The sequence below is a fragment of the Rana temporaria genome, chromosome 6 (genome assembly GCF_905171775.1).
Source record: "Rana temporaria chromosome 6, aRanTem1.1, whole genome shotgun sequence".
In the NCBI taxonomy this organism is placed as follows: domain Eukaryota; kingdom Metazoa; phylum Chordata; class Amphibia; order Anura; family Ranidae; genus Rana; species Rana temporaria.
Window position 1 is genome coordinate 121,423,270 of NC_053494.1, and position 22,214 is coordinate 121,445,483.

Here is a 22,214-nt window from a genome sequence, read left to right on the forward strand (position 1 = left end):
AAATAGGAATACCAGTATAATAAAAAAAATGTATATGTATTTATAATTAGGCCCCATTTAAATCATGAAATCATTTCCAGTAAATATGTTTTCCTACATCGTTTAGGTTGTTTCCTTAATCACATGTCCACCGCCCGCCGTCATTTGACGGCGGGAGGCAGACCCTCTTGTTCTGGGCGGAGTAACTGAGCAGGACCGTGGATCTGTGTGTGTAAACGCATAGATCCATGTCCTTTCAGGGAGAGGAGACCTATGGTGTGCCCCTTGTACATAGGGAAACCATCGGTGACCTTCCCCAGTCAGCCCCCCCCCCCCACAGTAAGAATCACTCCCTAGGGAACACATTAACCCCTTGATCGCCCCCTAGTGTTAAACCCCTTCCTTGCCAGTCATATTTATACAGTAATCAATGCATTTTTATAGCAGGGATTGCTGTATAAATGTGAATGGTCCCAAAAATGTGTCAAAAGTGTCCGATGTGTCCGCTGCAATATTAGAGTCAAGATAAAAATTGCGGATCGCCACCATTACTAGTAAAAACATAATAATAAAAATGCTATAAATCTATCCCTATTTTGTAGCTGCTATAACTTTTGCGCAAACTAATCAATATACGCTTATTGCTTTTTTTTTTTAAACTGCGCTAACCAGAATAATTAATAACCGGGTGTAAACCGGAAGGCTGCAATTACGTGGCACAAACACATATATAAATAGGAAAAAGAAAAAAACTGTGCCAACTAATACATATACTCAGCAAGCAAGGCTGGTATAGATATGACAGTATGAACAAAGTCCAATTGAATGTTGAATAATAAATGGACGCTTGGATGATAAAACTCAGGATGAACAACACCCAGGTGCACTTGACATCCGTGGACACCACCACCACATGGAAAGCAGCTTACCAGATTGCAGATAAAAAACAGTGGTGTATGATAATCCAACAGTGAATGAACCAGGGTATATCAAAGCCACAGCAGGGTTGTCCTCAGATTATGGAGACTCAGATCCGTATCAGGCGACCGATCCATGGGTCATAAACATAATCAAAAGAAACCGGACCATAGTGTGATACCATTTAAAATGCGGGTTTATTAGGTATAAAAATTCTTACTCAGACATCCGTGAACAGTAAGCATGTAACAAACAAATGCTGGCTGGCACAATAGGAGCCCTTCCTCGTTGCGTTGAACGCGGTGACGTCACTGCACGCCGTCCCAGACACATTTTGTCATAAGTTCTACGTTTTCAATGTTAAGGTTTATACATTTTTAAACCAACATTTTGATATACATAATCCCTGTTTCACAAATAGGCATTTATTAAGAGGCGCTTTCATGACAACAAATTCCCAGAGTGCTGTGAGTTTTGTATACTCTGATCTGTGAACAGATCAGAGTATACAGCTCACTACTGTTTGCCCTTCCCCAATGATTAGTTCCTTACCTTCTTGTTCAGACATGCTGCTTGTTGCCCCCTACACTCACATCTAAACAGAGTGCCTTTTGTAAAATGTAGAAAATGGGCAGGATGCATGTGAGAGGAGGATTATTGTACTGTGTAGCTGTGCTGCAGATCGGCTCCTTTTGTGTACTGCTCTGCTCAGGATTGAAGGAATGGAAGGAATTGTTTTGCTAGCGGTTTGGTCGGCACTGCAGACACAAGAGCTACCTGTCACTTTCTCGCAATCGACCCCCCCGCTCTACACCATTTTACATATGACAACCTGCTTCATAGTTTCCCATGTGTCCCCTTCTACAGGGCTTGCATTCCTGTTGGAGAAAAAAGGCACACATGGAGAATTAATTAAAAATCACTTAATAGAAAATAATTTCATATTACCCATCCTCTCATGCCATTTTCCTCTTACAATCATTTAAGCTATGATTAAGGGAGCAAGGAGCAGGCCAGTCAAGTTTCTCCACCCCAAACTCACTCATCCATGTCTTTATGGACCTTGCTTTTTGCACTGGTCCAAATCATTTGGTGGAAGGGAACTATTAAGGTGTCAACATACCAAGACATTTTGGACAATGTTATGCTCCCAGCTTTGTGGGAACAGTTTGGGGATGTCATCTTTCTGTTTCAACATGACTGTACACCAGTGCACAAACAAGGTCCATAAAGACATGGATGAGTGAGTTTGGGGTGAAGGAACTTGACAGTCCTGACCTCAACCCGATAGAACACCTTTTGGATGAATTAGAGCAGAGACTACGAGCCAGGCCTTCTTGTCCACATTGCCTGTACTCACAAATGCACTTCTGGAAGAATGATCAAACATTACCATAAACACACCCCTAAACCTTGTGGACAGCTTTCCTAGAAGAGTTGGAGCTGTTATAGCTGCAAAGGGTGTGCCAATTCAATATTGAACCCTACGGACTAAGATTAGGGTGCCATTAAAGTTCATGTGTGTGTAAAAGCATGTGTCCTAATTCTTTTTGTAATAGAGGTTGTAGCTTTCCACTATTCTACTTTTTTTTTTTTTTTTTTTAATGCTTACTGTGTTAGTGTTGGGGATGTATCTTTTTATCCTATTGGCAGTACAGAAAGTGAGAGAAAATCTCTCTTCTGTAGCCCTTGACTACAGTAAAACATGGCAGGGCTTTTACCCTTCCCCATACACTTTAAGTCATTAGGTAGATGAATATGTTATGGCAGTGTTTTACAGGGTTTTTTTTTTTTTGTTACCCTTTCAACCCAATCACGAGTATCCTACTGCCATCTCCCTCCTGTGTGCCGTTTCAAGGAATATGCAGTGATTGGGAATTATTAAACTAATATACTATGGACATTTCCATGTAATTGTGAAAGGGCATCTGCCTCTTGTTGGGAAAAAATACAACTTTTTAGATAAGTCTCAGTCATTTTTTTTTCTACTTGGTTGCCCTAAATCTACCCTACAATGATGCCAAATTAGAGGACTTCTTAAGTATGTTCAGAGGGTCAATGTACAGAAGAATTGTACTTTAGAAACCACTATATCCATTCCTATGATAATGTCAATTTTAAAAGACAGTCTTTTTTGGCTACCAGTGGAAATCATGAGAACAGAAATAGGTATCATGCAAGTTCTGAACAGTGAGATCAGAGGTTTTTAGTAGCAGAATATCCTTTTGTAGCAGTGGAAGTGCTTTTAAAAAAAAATCTTCCTTCTTCACTGATGTTTTATTGAAGTGTATTAGACTGCATGCAGTCTGCGGAGTGTTCCTTTGACTCCATGTCAGTGAGTCTACCTCCTTTGTAATGTCTAGGTTAATGTAATGGGAATCTTTTTGTTGAGTATCTCAGGGCTGCACTGTCAGTATAAGTGTGATTCGGAAGAATGAGTCTATTTTATGTCCTAGTTCTGTGGGTGACCCTGTCAGTACACTTTGATGCATTTTCTGTCCTTTAAGTAATACTTGTTTTTTTTTTTTTTTTTTCCTTCTTTTCTTTGTTTCCTGAAGCCTGTAATGGACACTTTTTCCATGTGCTTGTTCCCTTGTTTTTTTTTTTTAGTTTTAGTAATATGTGTTGGTCATTAGGTTGAAGGGGAAGTATTTTTTGATTAATTACTTAATTAATTACCAGTTCATGTTAAAGAGTTAATTACTTGAGTCCATGGGGCCAGATTCAGGTACAAATGCGACGGCGTAACGTATAGTCTTTACGTTACACCGCCGCAAGTTTTCAGCGTAAGTGCCTGATTCACAAAGCACTTACCTGTAAACTTGCGGCGGTGTATCGTAAAGACGTCCGGCGCAAGCTCGCCTAATTCAAATGGGGCGTGTACCATTTAAATTAGGCGCGCTCCCGCGCCGAACGTTCTGCGCATGCTCCGTTTGACAATTTCCCGACGTGCTTTGTGCGAAAAATTACGGCGCCCCAACGTGTTTGTGAATGGCGATGTGCGTAACGTACTTACGCCGAAAAAAAAAGATTCAAATTTGACGCGGGAACGACGGCCATACTTTAACATGGCTGGTGTAAAGTTAGGGCATGAAAAAACATGACTAACTTTGCGACGGGAAAAAACGACTTGCGACGACGTAACGCACGCGAGTAGCTTCGTGGATCGCCGTAAAAGCTAATTTGCATACCCGACGCTGGAAAACGACGCAAACTCCACCCAGTGGCAGCCGAAGTATTGCAGCCTAAGATCCGACGGTGTAAGTCAATTACATCAGTCGGATCTTAGGGCTATCTATGCGTAACTGATTCTATGTATCAGCCGCATAGATACTCTCAGAGATACGATGGTGTATCAGGAGATACGCCGTCGTATCAATTATGTGAATCTGGCCCAAGGTCTTTTAACTCCCTAAATCCTTTTGAGATTTGTTTTAGTACCCCAACATATTATTTATTTCAGGACAGATTTGGCTTAATTTGGTAGCAAATTTAGATGTGTTTATTTTTATTTCCTTGCTTTTTTTTCCCTATATTTCTACTATTTCCAATAAAAAAACTGGTTCCTGTAGTTTTTCCCTAACACAATATTTATGTAATTTACACATCACTATAAATTTACAGCAACATGTAATCAACAAAGTCTATGGTTTAAAATTAGGGTTGTCCAGATACCGATACCAGTATCGGTATCGGGACCGATACCGAGTATTTGCGGGAGTACTCGTACTCGTGCAAATACCCCCGATACCTAAATAGAATACTTCCCCCCCCCTTTCCCCCCCCGCCGCATCGTGCCGCCGCATCGAGGGACATGGCTAGAGGGACATTGCTGCATATGTGAGGGACATGGCTAGAGGGACATTGCTGCATATGTGAGGGACATTGCTGCATATGTGAGGGACATGGCTGCATATGTGAGGGACATGGCTGCATATGTGAGGGACATGGCTAGAGGGACATGGCTGCATATGTGGGGGACATGGCTGCATATGGGGGGGACATGGCTGCATTTGGGGACACATTTAAAAAAAGTATCGGTATTCGGTATCGGCGACTACTTGAAAAAAAGTATCGGTACTTGTACTCGGTCCTAAAAAAGTGGTATCGGGACAACCCTATTTAAAATTATATCATAATAGTATGACTTTTGTGTAATGGAATGTCAAATCTCAACTCGAACATATGTTTTACTTTAGAAAGGCTTTATTCTCCTTTTGATGTTTGCATAAATTGTTACATACTAATAAGTTGAAGCAAAGCTCCACCCACAAGGGGAAGCTCTACTTCTTTGCACCCTTTACTACCACATTTGGAGGTTATTCACCTTGGGCCGGATTCAGAAAAGAGATACGCCGGCATATCTCCTGATACGCCGTCGTATCTCTGAGTCCGGCCGTCGTATATATGCGCCTGATTCATAGAATTGGGTTACACATAGATCTCCCTAAGATCTGACAGGTATAAGTGACTTAGGCTGCAATTCCAGACCGGCCGCTAGGTGGCGCTTCCGTATTATTACGCGAGGAATATGCAAATGAGGAGTTACGCCGATTCAGAAACGAACGACCGCCTGGCGCCTTTTTTTTTACGTCGTTTGCGTTCGGCTTTTTCCGGCGTATAGTTACCCCTGCTATATGAGGCTTAGCTAATGTTAAGTATGGTCGTCGTTCCCGCGCCAAGTTTTGAAATTTTACGTTGTTTGCATAAGTCGTTCGCGAATACGGATGGATGTAAATTACGTACACGTCGAAAGCATGACGATTTGCCGACGTCATTTGGAGCATGCGCACTGGGATTCAGTCGCAGCCGGCGCATGCACAGTTCGTTCGGCGTGGGGACGCGCCTGATTTAAATGTTACACGCCTCCTACCCACGGAATTTGAATTCCGCCGGGGGATTTACGTTACACCGGCTCAACTTTACAGGCAAGTGCTTTGTAAATAAAGCACTTGCCTGAAAAACTTGCGCCGGCGTAACGTAAATGAGATAGGTTACGCGGATCTAAAGATCCGCTCACCTATCTGAATCTAGCCCCTTGTTTTGACAGGTACCCGCTCCCACTTTTGGGTAAGATCGCCATTGGCGATCTATGACATTTCCTGTCCCTCCTCTTTCCCATCGCTGCCTTCTGGGACACACTCAGGTACCAGAAGACAGCAGGACCATTCAGAAAGCGTAGTGTGACTTGTGCATGTGAAGGCTTCACTGCTGGTTTCCCTTATCTACAATGCTGGCACTTGCACCTAAAGCCAATTGCTTGGGGTGCTGACATCACAGGATCTCTGGACAGGTATGTATCCTTATATTAAATTCAGCAGCTATAGTATTTGTAGCTGCTGACTTTTATTTTTTTGGGGGGTTACGTTCCTTAGTGACATGTTATTTCACTACTTAATATTTGAGACTTTCATCATTTTCAATGGTATGTAATGTATTCTCAAGATCTCTGTTGAGTGTTACTAAACACACTAAACACACAAATAGCAAAATCAGTCTGTATATGCAACCATGCTTGTTTCACTCCATGTGTGTAACATAAGGGGTTAATCCTCTGCATTGTGTAAAAAGGCTGTCTGATTGTGTCTTCTCTGATCCTTCCCTTCTTCCCCTCTCCCCAATCCATCTCCTGATAGAACACAGCCTTTGAGTTTAATTGATTTATTTATTTATTTTTGGGAGGGTGCATGTGATCAGCACAGGGTCTATTGGCACTGTCCAGACAGAGGGTTGGCAGTCCTGCAGCCTCATAGGACATTCAGAGTAAAATGAAAACTCCTCCTACAAGCTTTAACCAGACACTGATAGAAGTCACTGCTATATACTGTTGATGAGAAAAGGAATTTAGCCATGTATATTTACTAAAATAATTGCAATTCCATTTTCTGTGTAGTGTGGGGCACCAGATATAGTAAATGCAGAGTGCCGGGTTTAGTAACACTTTAAAGTAGAAATATAGACAACATTTATTTATTTTTTTGGTTAGCACAAGGGAGGCTTAGAACTCCTGTCAAATATGTTTTGCCATCTCTATTCCATTACAGAGATTTCAGTTCACTTCCTGTCCTATAGTCAAACAGGATGTGAGAGGAAATCTGTGCAGATTAATGAAATTCCTTGGGGACCCCCAGGCCACCAGAACTTGTGCCACCATTGGAAGATTTCCCCTCTATTACTTTTCTCAGGAAAACCCAGAATTTGGTATTTTCTTTCACTTATTTGTTTTTATTTTTTATAAAAATGGTAAACCGAATAAATAGAGATGGCACATCTACCAAGTGGGGGCACAGACAGCACTAAAAACTGACAGGTGTCCTAATCCCTCTCCGCTCTATCCAAAACAAAACAAAAAAAAGTTTTCCCTTTAGTTATAATTAAATGTTAAATTTAAGTGAGTGCATTTATATTGATGATCCTTGTATATTTTTCCAAACATTAAAAAATACAATTGAAACTAAACAAAGAAGTAGACAAGTGATCTTCCTGACTAGCCCAGGTGTATAATAAGAATAACTTGAAAAATTACAAATTGTCTGGCAGGTAAAACATTGAACATGTGTGTGATTTAACAAAGTATTTTGGTTGTTTTTTATGAAGTTCCACTTTAATAAAGACCAATACTGGAAAGAAATGGCCACAGAGAGATTGTCAGTAATGACCACCAGGCATATGTATGTTCTGTTCCCTATTTAAACACACTGTTCAAGGTTTTTACTGTAATTGGATCACAGTAAAATATAGTTAAAATGTTTGTTTTGTTTCTGAAGTCAAGCAAAATGTTGACCTCACAGCATTTCTAATGCCTTGAAATTCTTCTTTGGCAAGGACTATCTCAGCATCTTTAAGCATCGATCAGTGTGTTAAGTTGTAGAAAAACTGAAAGTTATTCAGCTTTTGTACCTTTGAATCTGCATTTAACAATTTGCTTTGGTGTACGGTTTATCAGCTTATCTTTTCAGTCTTCGACATATCATCTTTCCTGAGCTACTTGTAATGACAAGCCTACTGATTTAAATTGTGTTCAATTTACACGCATCACAGTGTTCTCCGGATAAATCAAACAGAACATTCCGTGTCTGAAAGCACTTTAAATTCTGTTTGCTATTTCTTACGGACGAATTACATGCTTCAGGAAAGCTCCATTTCAAATGGACATTTTCCATGAGACCTGTGCATGTTCTTAAAGTAGGAATTCACCATATGACCCAACAATACAAAGCCAAACCCCATCTGTGCCATATTTGCTTTTGGAGATGCTGCTGAAGGAGTAAAGGGAACAAGATAAGTACTCAAGAGTCAAAGAAACATATGTCACACCAGTGGGATTTAGAAATCCTGAATACAACTTTTAGATATGTGGAGCTGAGGAAATGTTAGTTGTTTTTTATTATTATTTTACAACATTTATATAGCGCCAACAGTTTATGCAGCTCTTTACAATATAAAAGAGACACAATACAGTTATAATACCATAAAATACAAGAGGATTAAGAGGGCCCTGCTCAGAAGAGCTTACAATCTAATAGGGTGGGGCAGGTGGTACAAAAGGTTGTAACTGTGGGGAATGAGCCGATGGAAGTGGTAAAAGATTAGTCTGAGACGTTATAGGCTTCCCTGAAGAGATTATTCAGAATTCCCAATTTATACTGTAAATTACATTTACAGTAGGTAATCCTGTAGCTCAGATTCATTGCACAGATGTGTCATTATCAAACTATGTAATTAATAGATGGATTTCAATTTTCCTCTTTTGATTGCCAATAATTTTACAAGAATTATGTTGAATCATATGCCTTGTTTCCACTGAACGGAACGGTTCGGGTCAGTAAATTTGGAATGGTTTAGAATGGACCGTTCTATTCTCGTGAGCGTTTTCACTGCAAACAGGACCATCAGGGACCATACAGGATTTAGAAAAAATGCCTAGCGCGTCCACAAATCAGTGGAATGTATTACATCTCCGCCCTAATGGACCCGTTCCATTTTCTATGGCCCCACATCTGAAGCAGGACCCAGAATGGTCCGGTACGGTTCGGTTTTATGGCACACTTTCATAATGGAAACACCCAAAATAGCATACCGAACCAAACCGTACCGAACCGATCCGCTCAGTGGAAACAAGGCATTATATTCTGTATGCACCCATGTTTATATGCTGGTTAGTGTTCTCACGGTCTGTGTTGTTGAAAGGTTGTAATGCTTGTCACAATATTCTAGTTGTTTCCATAAATGAAGACACATGCTGACTAGACAGATAGCAGTGACCACGTATATAGTTTTACTGATCAGTTGCTTAAAAAAAAAAAAAAAAAAACACATTTAAATGTAATACAGTGTTACACAATACCATCTTAAGCCTAGTGCACACACTCAGAAAATCAGATGACAAATACCTCTTTCCAATTGATCGTACAATAATCTGATTGTTAGCACACAGTTTTTGAGAGCCATTCACAACAGTTAATCCAAAATTATCCAAAGTGACAAACGCAATATTATTGCTCGTATGATACCAGATTGTACAATTTTCCTTTAATCAGCACAGTATCTGTCCGAAAAAAATCGGAAGAGGAAGACCACACATGCTCGGAAACAAAATAATACATTACAATACAACACATCACTTCCGAAGTGGTATTCTGTTGTAGAAGAATTTTTGTAAGTTTAGTAACCTCTTCATTTACGATATGAGATTAGCATGCAAAAAAATTGTCTGATATTCTCATTGTGTGTACAAGGCTTTAGCAAACAATTTCAGCTTTGCTTTCAATTAATAGGCCGGGATCAAGAGAAGGTGTTCTCAGAGGGAAAAAAGCAAGTGTTTGCAACTATCAGAGGTGCTTATTTCCCACATGTTATAACATTTCCAAGAGAGCATCCTACTGCCTTCACTCTTGATATGACATGTGTCTGTCTACAGCCTGTTTAGGGCAATTGTAATCATATTGGTGCTCTAGCAAGAATACACATAAGTGTTGTCTGTGATTTTTTTTTTTTTTTTTTCTATTTCCACTAATAATTACATTTTCACAACAAGCTTTTAAAAATGTTAGGAACAACAATCTCTTAAAAAAAACCACACATGATACCTACTATATATACTAGGTTATGATCTTTCCCATAATTTTACTAAACAGCTAAAAGGTCTAATAAAACACTACCAACCCACCTACATTTGGAAATTAAAGTAAATGTAAACTCTCACCTATACCCAGTGAAGTGAACATTTTTTTATTGGCAACATTTTATTAGACAAACCAAAGATTATTTTATTTTTTTCAAATGTTTAGTCTTTTTTTTGTTTGTTTAGCAAAACATTAAAAACACAGTTGTGATTAAATACCACAAAAAAACAAGCTCTTGTGTGAATAAAATGATAAAAAATTGGTTTGGGTACAATCTTGCATGACCACGCAATTTTCATTCAAGTGCAACAGCGCTGAAAGCTGAAAATTGGCCTGGGCAGGAAGTGGTTAAATCAGACAGTTTTATATATACAGTATATTTACTCGCATCGGATCCAGGTGATAGCTAGGCAGGTAGTCGAGTTAGGACAAGATAGTCCCCACTCTGCTCTATGCCCTTGGAGGCCCGGAGCGACGTCTGATGTCACTTCCTGACCTCGGGCTTAAAGAGATGATTTTTTTTTTTTTTTTAGTTTTTAAGAGTAACTGAGAGATTTGGTGTCTGACTATAGATCACTCAATAAATATGACCTGTCATGCTTATTTTTATTATAATGAAAGTTTACATTCCTTGTAATAGGAATACAAGTAAAAAATAAATAAAAATAAAGGACAGTGTAAAAATAAACAAAATTAAAGTGCTTGATCCCTCCATTCTCACACGCAGAAGTGAACACATACGTAAGTCACACCCTCATATGTAAACGGTGTTCAAACCCCACATGTGAGGTATCACCATGATCATTCTAGCAGACCATCTCTGTAACTCTAAACACATAGGGGTAGATCCACGTACCTGCGTGTAAGAATCCGCCGGGCATAGCGTATCTAAGATACACTACGCCGCCGCAACTTTTTTTTTTTCGAATCCTCAACGAATTTGCGCCGTAAGTTACGGCGGCGTAGTGTATCTTTGGCAGCGTAAGGGCGCGGAATTCAAATGGATGTAATGGGGGCGTGTTTTATGTAAATACGTTGTGACCTGACGTAAACAAAGTTTTTTTTTTAACTGGGCATGCGCCGCCTGTGGGGGTATCCCAGTGCGCATGCTCGAAATTAACCCGGAAAAAGCCAATGCTTCCGACGGTGACATCATTCTACGCAAATCCCTATTCGCGAACGACTTACGCAAACGACGTAAACATTTCAAATTTCTACGCGGGAAGGACGGCCATACTTAACATTGAGTACGCCTCGTAAACGGTAGCTTTAACTATACGCCGGAAAACGACGTAAAAAAATGCGCCGGACGTACGTTCGTGGATCGCCGTAAATAGCTAATTTGCATACTCTACGCGGAATTCGACAGTAACGCCACCTAGCGACCGCCGAAATATTGCACCTTAAGATCCGACGGCGCACTAAGACGTGCGCCTGTCGGATCCCTCCGAGATGCCGTCGTATCTCGTTTTGTAGATACAAAACAAAGATATGACGCAGGAATTTTAAATTTACGCCGGCGTATCAATAGATACGCCGGCGTAATCCTTTTGTGGATCTGCCCCATAACCTGTTAAAGTGCTGCCTATGGAGAACTTTAAGTACCATAGTTTGTGTATGTTTGGGGGTTCCAGGCAATTTTCTAGCAAAAAAAATACTAATTTAACCACCTAAATACAGCACACTTTCACCCCGTTTCTGCCCAGGCCATTGTACAGCTTTCAGCGCTGTCACACTTTGAATGTCAATTGTGTGGTCATGCTACACTGTACCCATATGACATTATTTTTATACATTTCTTCACACACATAGAGCTTTCTTTTGGTGCTATTCAATCACTGCTAGTTTTTTTTTTATTTTCTTTTATTTTTTACAGAAAAATATGTAACATTTTGAAAAAAAAAATATGCTTTTCTTAGTTTCCATCAGTAAATGTTGTAAATAACTTTTTCCATTCACTGATGGGCTCTGATGAGGCTGCACTGATGGGCCCTTATAGGCTGCACTGATGGGCAGTGAGAAGCAGGCACTGATATGCTTCATTTATGGACACTGATAGGTGGCACTGGTAGATGGCACTGATGGGCACTAAGAGGCACTCATAGGTGGGACTGATGGGCATTTATGGGTAGCACTAATGGGCACTGAAAGCCAGCACTGACTGGCATCACTAATGGGTACTGATTGCTGGCACTGGTGGGCACTGATTGCTGCACTTTATTGTAATCATGGCACTGATTATGATTGTCATATGACGTCCTACCAGAACGAGAGCTGCACCACTGTCATTTGACAGTGCACAGGTGGAAAGTGGTTCCAAAAAAAGGCCTGGTCAGCAAGTGGTTAAATACAAATAAAAGAAAGCTCTATCTATTTACAATAAACAAAAAGTTACAAATGTAATTGTAGGTACATTCTTGCATGTGTGAGTAATTGTCATTCAAAGTGTGACAGTGCTGAGAGCTGAAAAATGGCCTGGACTGGAAGGGGGGGGGGGGGGTTATAATGTGTCAAAACTTTTACGTTTTAAGTAAAAGTTAATAGTTTCTTCAATAGTTCAGTGCCTGATAAAGTTAATAAAATCCTCTGTTAACAATTAAAAAAAAAAAGTTAATAGTTTCCGGTGCCCCAGGAGTGAATAATGAGATAAAAAAAAGGAAATTGTGACACAGAAAACAAAGGTGCCAACTATTTACTCTGGCCCACAAACAAACAAAAAGAAAAACATTGGCTGTGATTGGGCTTTAAATGTTGTATGTTTTGTGACTGAAGATATATACCATAATTATCAGTGGTTGATTACAGTGTACTTGGATGAAATAAAGGCAGTAAGCTATGAAATGTTTTTAAAAAAAAAAATACTTTTTAGAATGTCCCTGAGCATTTGCATATTTTTTATTTACTTATAGGCATATCCAAATGAGGGTGCCTTTTTTTTTAGCTCCACACCTTTTGTCATGTGATTGTATTTGTGAAAACTAATGTTTTTTTAGATCCATTGGATCCCAATTAGGTATATATATATATATATATATATATATATAATATATATATATATATATATATATATATATATATATATATATATATATATATATATATATATATATATATATATATATATATATATATATATATATATATATATATATATATATATATATATATATATATATATATATATATATATATATATATATATATATATATATATATATATATATATTATATACCTGCTGGTTGAATGAAATCAATGACACATTTACGAGCTGTCATGCACTTCCATGTACAGTCAGAAGAGGATAAAATAAAAATCAGTTAGGAGTTTTTTCTCTTTCCCTAGCCTTTTCTCTACTGGACTAGGTATTGACTTTCAGCATAGCCTTGCTATAGTAATTACAGCCTCAGTTAGCATCTAGCCTCTCACCATAAAAAGGTATGGTAATAAAATACTTGTGCTCTTAGAATATTGCTGTGGCCCTTGATCCTTGGCACTGTCCTGGTCCCAGATGCAACAACTATCATCTCCATTTTGTTTTATATCTTTTTTTTTTTTTTTTCATTTCTAAAACTGTGCTAGGTTGGTGAGTGCCAAATGCTCTGCTTAGTGAGACATAAACTTCTTAAAACTTGCAGATCAGTAAAATTGTATTTTTTTTTTCTTTTTTACTTTTTGCAGATTCAGACAATGATGAGGAAAATTTTGACAAAGATGTGCCTTATCTGGATTACTCTAAGTTTAGGTAAGTTGTTTAATAATAGGAGATTTATACACTGCACAACTTTATTATTTTTTGAAAGTTTTTAGTTCATTTTTGCTTTAGCAAAACACAGTGGTATGAAACCATTGACTGCATGCGTGCATTGCTACCTTACTGGCTAGATGAAAACTGTATCGCTCTCTTGCTGATAAGTTGCTAGCACTTCTGTCTAGCAGCGCTAGGGTTGTTGAATGCCAACCATGGCACTAGCTGCCTGGAGTTTGCCCGTTCTCCCTGTGCCTACATGGGTTTCCTGTGGGTACTCTGGTTTCCAAAGACATGCTGGTAGGTTAATTGGCTCCTGTCTAAATTGGCCCTAGTATGCGTATGTATGAATGTGACTTGGGGATCTTAGACTGTAAGCTCCTTGAGGTCAGGGACTGATGTGAATGTATAACACCTATATGTACCTGTAATAAATAAATGCAAATTATATTTTGCAGTGTTTTTGTAAACAAGGGATAATGCTTTGATCATCCAGCTGATGAGAGATTTACACATATGGGCAGTTGAGTGTTTTCCCTGCAAATGTGCATGTTTGTTTCAGGTCAGTAACACAGAAAGTACTGACTCTAGTGCAGGGATATGCAATTTGTGGACCTTCAGCTGTTGCAAAACTACAAGTCCCATTTGGGTGTCATGCTTGTGGCAGTCAGAGTCTTGCTATGCCTCATGGGACTTGTAGTTCTGCAAAAGCTGGAGAGTCGCTAATTGCATATTCCTGCTCTAGTGGATCATCACGATAGCCAGGCAACTAATAACATTTCCAAAGGATATCAGCATTTATTGCAGACATGCTTATTTAAATGCATTTTCCCAGTTCATGTATTTGATTTTACTCTCATGTAAGAACAGTGGGACATTTTCAGTACTAAATGCTTCCAATTTTGTTCTAATTTGTGTTGTGCATGTTTTTTTTTTTAAGTATTCCTCTCTGAACTACTAAGTTTCTAAAGCTGATAAAGTTATAGCTGTTTAGATCTCTACATATTAACCTTTTAAAAAAAAAATGTAATCAGTTTTTTAAAGCCATGGGGGCTGAATTAGCCAAAATAATTTGTCTGTGTCCACTCTGTTAAAGGAAATGTGTATAGTATCTCACAAAAAGTGAGTACACCCCTCACATTTTTGTAAATATGTTATTATATCTTTTCATGTGACAACACTGAATAAATGACACTTTGCTACAATGTAAAGTAGTGAGTAGTAGAGCTTGTATAACAGTGTAAATTTGCTGTCCCCTCAACACACAGCCATTAATGGCTAAACCACTGGCAACAAAAGTGAGTACACCCGCAAGTGAAAATGTCCAAATTGGGCCCAAAGTTTCATTATTTTGTGTGACCACCATTATTTTCCAGCACAGCCTTAACCCGCTTGGGCATGGAGTTCACCAGAGCTTCACAGGTTGCCACTGAAGTCCTCTTTCACTCCTCAATAATGACATCACGGAGGTGGTGAATGTTAGAGATCTTACACTCCTCCACTTTCTGTTTGAGGATGCCCCACAGATGCTCAATAGGGTTTATGTCTGGAGACATGCTTGGCCAGTCCATCACCTTTACCTTCAGCTTTTATATCAAGGCAGTGGTCATCTTGGAGGTGTGTTTTGGGTTGTTATCATGTTGGAATACTGCCCTGCGGCCTAGTTTCAGAAGAGAGGGAATAATGTTCTGCTTCAGTATGTCACAGTACATGTTGGCATCCATGGTTCCCTCAATGAACTGTAGCTCCCCAGTGCCGGCAGCACTCATGCAGCCCCAGACCATGACACTCTAACCACCATGCTTGACTGTAGACAACACACATGCTTGACACCATCTGAACCAAATAAGTGTATCTTGGTCTCATCAGACCACAGGACATGGTTCCAGTAATCCATGTCCTTAGTCTTCTTGTCTTCAGCAAACTGTTTGCAGGCTTTCTTGTGCATCATCTTCAGAAGAAGCTTCCTTCTGAGACAACAGCAATGCAGATTAATTTAATGCCGTGTGCAGCGTATGGTCTGAGCACTGACAGGCTGACCCCCACCCCACCCCTTCATCCTCTGCAGAAATGCTGGCAGTACTCATATGTCTTTTCCCAAAGACAACCTCTGGATATGACGCTGAGCACCTGCACTTGGTCGACCATGACAAGGTCTGTTCTGAGTGAAACATGTCCTGTTAAACCAATTTATGGTCCACCATGCTGCAGTTCAGTTTCAGGGTCTTGGCAATCTTCATTTAGCCCAGGCCATCTTTATTTAGAGCAACAATTATTATAGTATGAGAGCGTGAGAGCGATAACACCAAATGTAACACATCTGCTCCCCAGTCACACACAGACCTTGTAACAATAACAAGTCCCATCACACTGGGGAGGGAAAATGGCGAATTGGGCCCAATTTGGACATTTTCATTTAGGGGTGTACTCACTTTTGTTGCCAGAGGTTTAGACATTATTGACTGTGTGTTGAGTTATTTTGAGGGAAAAGCTAATTTGCACTGTTATACAAGCTGTAGACTCGCTACTCTACATTGTAGAAATGTGTAATTTCTTCAGTGTTGTCACATGAAAAGATATAATACAATATCTGCAAAAATGTAAAGGGTGTACTCACGTTTGTGAGATACTGTATTTAGATAAAAATCCATTGATCCATCTAGAGTCTACAGCAGGACCCAAAGTGTATTGTAGCCATGTGTGGGACTGGCCAACACTTGACTTTGTGTCAAAGCACAAAATCAGCAAATCTATGGCAAGTGATAGCAGATTAATTATGAGTAGCAGCAGACATGTACCAACATTTTGCCACAATTTTAGGTAACATTCTGCAGTGGTTTTCATGTGTCTTCATTATAATAATGTATTACCCCCGCACCAAAGAATGTTTTTTTTAAACACAAAAAAATATTGTGAAAACACAATAAAACCCACAGCTGCTGAGTTTTCCTAATGTGCTAACCTAACGCTTTCAACTGACCGTGATACCATAAATAAAACCATGCTGCTGTATTAAATAGTCTTACTGATATGAATTATACCATACCATACACATAACTCATATTGTACAGTCCTTTTTATGAAAATAAGAAAAGCGTGAACAATAGAATATCCCATGAGTTCCTTTATAATCGTGCTACACGTGGTTAAACCACTATTTTATCACGGTTATGTGATTGTTTAAGTAGAAAAGTGCTTGTGCTCCTGTGAAAAAAAGTAACATGTGCTCCACGTAACATGTGTTATCAGGTCTGCCAGGAGACTCTAACCATCCCTCCAGTTTCCTGACCAGTAGTCTTGTTATCCCAGTATCATATGGAGGGGCGGTTGAGATCCTGCAGCCAGAAATAGAGGACATCAAAAGGGAAGTACAAACAGACTAAATAAGAAACCCCAAACAAACAACTCAAAGCTGGAAGAGGGTGAAGTCAGCAAACCCCAATCCAAGTAATCCAAATGAGTAGTCCAAAGGACAAGGCTGGGAACAGACAGAGTTGGCAACAGTAATCAGCAAAGTCCAAAGGGGTAATCCAGAAGTGGAAGTGGAGTCTGGCACAAACGGAAGTCAGAAACCAGCAAAGCAATATCATACACAAACAAGCAGAAACGGGGTCCTATACTAGGGTGAAGACAGGAAGGGAAAGTGAAGATTTATAGGGTCACAAGGATTCTTGTTCAAGTTCCCTGGTGGCTCAGGCAATAGGAAACCATCCAAAGAACCCCAGGTCCCAGGATCGAATCCCAGACATGGTGTGACAGGTGTCCCCACTTGGACAGACACTCGCCACAATGTTTTGACCCACTATTACTAGGTAGGTCACACTGTGCTTGTAGGGCAGTCTTTACGTACTTGTACACCTTTCGCACAGCACTTGATGTCAGAAAGCCAAATGTTTCTCTACTCATGCACCACCACTCAGGAAAAACGATTCTGAGGAGAGACTTTCATTGCGCAAAACCACTTAATTTTATTTAAAAGCTTTACATAAATATTGTGCTCAATTGTATTAGTGCCTACATGAACCAGCACCAGGTGTATATATGGAGGAGAAGATGGCCGCTGCTTCCCCCAAATTTTTGCGGAAGCAGTGTGCATTCCACCAGAAGTGATGTAGCAGACAAGAAAACCACACCTTAACGAGTTTTGTCCTGATCTAATATCTTCGGGAAGATGAAGACTGCAAGGGCTCCCTGGAGTGCAGCAAAAGACTGTGTGTACCCAGTTTTACAGACAGCAGACAGTGTCTACTTGCAGTGCTTGAGGACATTTTAATAGATTTTTCCAGAATGCAGGTACACTATAAGATCCATGTATCATCATAACCAACACTTGAAACCTAGGAGGAAAAAACATAAGAGATCTTAAAAGCAAGACTTTTTTTTTGAATGAAGACCTGCTCATTCATATCCTATTTTTTTTAGAATCTATACACCCAAAAATGAAACTTAGGGTCACGGGAACTCTAAAAGCAGTGGACAAAATTATCATGTTGTTTCTTAAATTGTATTGGAGATATACTGTATTTTGCCAGTGAAGTTATCTTTTCAGCTAAATGTAGAAAGCAGAATGCATACTGTATGCATGCCATGAGAGCAGACCCCGAGGATACAAGAAGCAGTCTAGCATTACTGCAAGATGTGTTATGCTAAAAAATATGGCTGTACATAAGAACAAAATATGATGTATAAACATGTTGGTAAAATTCAACCTGCAGGGACAGTTATATATATTACAAAATTGATGCTTCTACAATGTATACAGACTTGTGCAACACCATGGGAATTTTATATATAAAAAAAAAAAAAAATGTTTTGTATATTATATGTATAAAGGTACTGATTACAAATCTTTCATAACATGAAATTATGCCAAGGTGAAGATGCCAAACTGCACTCTAAACTCCCCCTCCAATGTGACAATGTGAAGACTGAGATCCCACTCCCAGCTGCCACTGCACTTGTCTCAGCTTTGCTGTACAGCTCTGGGCCTGCAGATCGCGTTTCATGTGGACCCAGAAGTGTGGAATAATGTTCTAGGTATTTTCTGTTGTGTGTTCTTTGCCTCTGTCAGTTATTGTGAATAGTGCTGGATAAGCATAGGTAAAATGAAGGGCAGGGTATGCATGGGATGAGCATATCTGGGAACTTCCCAAAGCCTGGGGACCCTGAAATGGGGCAAAGTGAGGGCATGATAAGGGAAGGGGCCAATAGCATCACCCAGTCTTCCTTCTGCCAGGGCTCAGGCTGTGTGAGTGACCGGAGCTGTGCTGATGTCACTCCTAGGCATGCACGCGGGACCTGCCATTTACGGCACAGGGCTTTGAAAGAACGGCACGGGTTTGCTGTTTCTTGAGAGTGCATGTGTCTGTGACTTCACCAGCTGCATCCACAGTAAATATATCCTAAATAGTGCACGCAGTGCAGGAGATATTTACAGTACCTATAGGTAAGTTTTATTATAGGCTTACCTGTAAGTAAAATTCCTGCAGGGGAGTTTACTCCCACTTTGGTCTGAAATTGATAAAGCAATACACTTGAGTGAAATCCCCACAACAACACAGTGGATAAAAATCCACATTTTACCATGCATTATCATTTACACTGGTAAGAACAGGCACTTATTATTACTGTTTTACACAGCTGAAAGCTGAAATCTGTCTGATATAGGTTACTACATGTGTGCATAATTGTAATGGCTATGGAATTACTAAGTTGTCTGTGGAAATACAGACTTATCATTCGACTAGCAATAGCAAACCTGCAGATCGTTGTACTGAAAAATTATGTACAATTACCCAAAACAAGCTTGTAACAAAAAATACCCTAATTGTGACTATGTATGATACATATATGATAAATTACATGCATCTGAACCATGACATTCAAATGAAGGCATCCTATCTGATGTATACCATACATCTCTTTTGAAATATAAAAATGCATTTTTTTCTTGACATCCTCTTGTGCTTTAATTGATGTTCCTAACTACACTACATGACGGGAGGAATGCCTGCCACGTTATAGCAATTTTGTTAAAATTGTTTCAAGGCACACAGATGGGTCAGTGTCATCTTGTCTGAGTTCTGTATGAATGCAATTATATTAAACAGCTTAATTTGGAACATTAGAAGCCGGTGTGTGTCTCTAATAGTGATCCACTCACAGTAGAAAATTAGATACTGTTAGAAAGTAAAAAAAAACCCTGTTAGAACTGGAACAGTGAAAGTAGCCTTTTCACTTTAGATACTATAGGTGTTAGGGCTCATATGCACAAGGGAGTGTTCAGCTTTTATTTACAATGTATACCAATCACCCATTGGCACCCAATGTGTGAAAAATGTACAAACAGTTACAGCTCTGTAGATGAATGCTCAGTGGCGTGGACAATATACTCATGTTTGCCAACATTTCATAAACATTTCCAGGCCCACTTTGTTGTGTGTCCAGACAAGCCATTATAGGCAGAGACTTATGCCTCGTACACATGATCAGAATTTCCGATGGGAAATGTCAGACAAACTTTTTGCATCGGGAAATTCCGACCGTGTGTATGCCCATCTGAGATTTTCCGAGGAATTCCATAGGAGTTTACATAGAGAGCATGTTCTGTTTTCCTCCGATGGAATTCTGATGTGAATTTGGTCATGTGTACAGGGCTTTAGGGGTGGGCTATTTATTTAAAATGGGCATGATTCTACAAGAGGCATATTATTAACTGCTTAACGACCGCCGCATGTATATATACGTCCACAGAATAGCACGTACAGGCAGATGGGCGTACATGTACGTCCCTGCCTTTCCGGCGGTCGGGGGTCCGATCGGGACCCCCCCCCGGTACATGCGGTGGTCGGTTCTTCCGTGGGAGCGCACTGGGATGAGGGCGCGGCTATTCGTTTCTAGCTGCCCCCTCGCGATCGCTCCCCGGAGCTGAAGAACGGGGAGAGCCGTATGTAAACACGGCTTCCCCGTGCTTCACTGTGGCGGCTGCATCGATCGTGTGATCCCTTTTATAGGGAGACACAATCGATGACGTCAGACCTACAGCCACACCCCCTACAGTTGTAAACACACACTAGGTGAAACATAACTCCTTCATCGCCCCCTGTGGTTAACTCCCAAACTGCAACTGTCATTTTCACAATAAACAATGCAATTTAAATCCATGTTTTGCTGTGAAAATGACAATGGTCCCAAAAATGTCAAAATTGTCCGAAGTGTCCGCCATAATGTCGCAGTCATGAAAAAAAACCGCTGATCACCGCCATTAGTAGTAAAAAAAAAAAAAAATTATAAAAATGCAATAAAACTATCCCCTATTTTGTAAACAATATAAATTTTGCGCAAACCAATCGATAAACGCTTATTGCGATTTTTTTACCAAAAATAGGTAGAAGAATACGTATTAGCCTAAACTGAGGGAAAAAAAATGTATATATGTTTTTGGGGGATATTTATTATAGCAAAAAGTAAAAAATATTGCATTTTTTTTTAAATTGTCGCTCTATTTTTGTTTATAGCGCAAAAAATACCACCAAAAGAACGCTCTATTTGTGGGAAGAAAAGGACGTCAATTTTGTTTGGGAGCCACGTCGCGCGACCATGCAATTGTGTGTTAAAGCGACACAGTGCCGAATCGCAAAACCTGGCCTGGGCATTTAGCTGCCTAAAGGTCCGGGGCTTAAGTGGTTAAAGTATTTATTTATTACAGCCATTTATTTAGCACCTTCCCACCTTGTAGTATCACCCACCTCAACACATGCACAGCATATAGCATTAAAACTATTTTACAAAGTCTTACAATAATATAACATTGGCAAAATTGCGATGATACACCCAGAAGCTTAACCTAAATTAAATTAACACAGTTGCAATGAGAATCAAGTCTGCATAAACCTCTGCAAAGACAGTCAGTACAGTACTGACACACCTGAAACATGTCCTTGGAGAAACTATCAGTACTGTACTGATACATCAAAAACAAGTTGGCAGGCACAATTAGGTACACTATTGACACACCACAAACCTGTCAGTAGACCCCAAATTAGTGGGCTCCCAGAACAAACAGCAATAGCTGTCTTCCGAGAGTTCTATATACCTGTCAAAAAATAGTGATAAGTCCAGTTGGTGTCATGCACCACATTGGACGTCACCCCTAGTTTGCTTTCACTTTTCAAAAAGGAATTTTGGAATGAAAAGTTCATAAAGCCCTCCTCTACCGGTAATGGTTACTTAAGTATGGCCCCACTGGGAGCCTGTTTGATGTCTTCATTTTAGGCATGCTATCTACTATTCTCTGTAATGCTCTGATACATGTTGTATGACAGTTTTACCTGCATGTCTATTGTTATTCCAAGACAAGTCAATAAAGCTTATATGAGTGTGATGGCCAAGTATGCACAAAATGTTGCCCATATAATGGCAGCTAGTACTTGGTACATTACTGAAC

At 39.7% G+C, this 22,214-nt stretch overlaps 1 protein-coding gene across 5 annotated transcripts in view; it reads left to right on the plus strand.

The window, feature by feature from the left end:
- The window catches only part of PARD3B (par-3 family cell polarity regulator beta), a 1,737,215-nt gene that overhangs the window by 675,671 nt on the left and 1,039,330 nt on the right, over window positions 1–22,214 (plus strand). For all 5 annotated transcript variants that reach the window (XM_040357288.1, XM_040357287.1, XM_040357289.1 and 2 more), the window contains one exon: window positions 13,702–13,765. In XM_040357288.1, coding sequence (XP_040213222.1) covers window positions 13,702–13,765 — 64 coding nt within the window. The remainder of the gene's footprint in view (window positions 1–13,701; window positions 13,766–22,214) is intronic.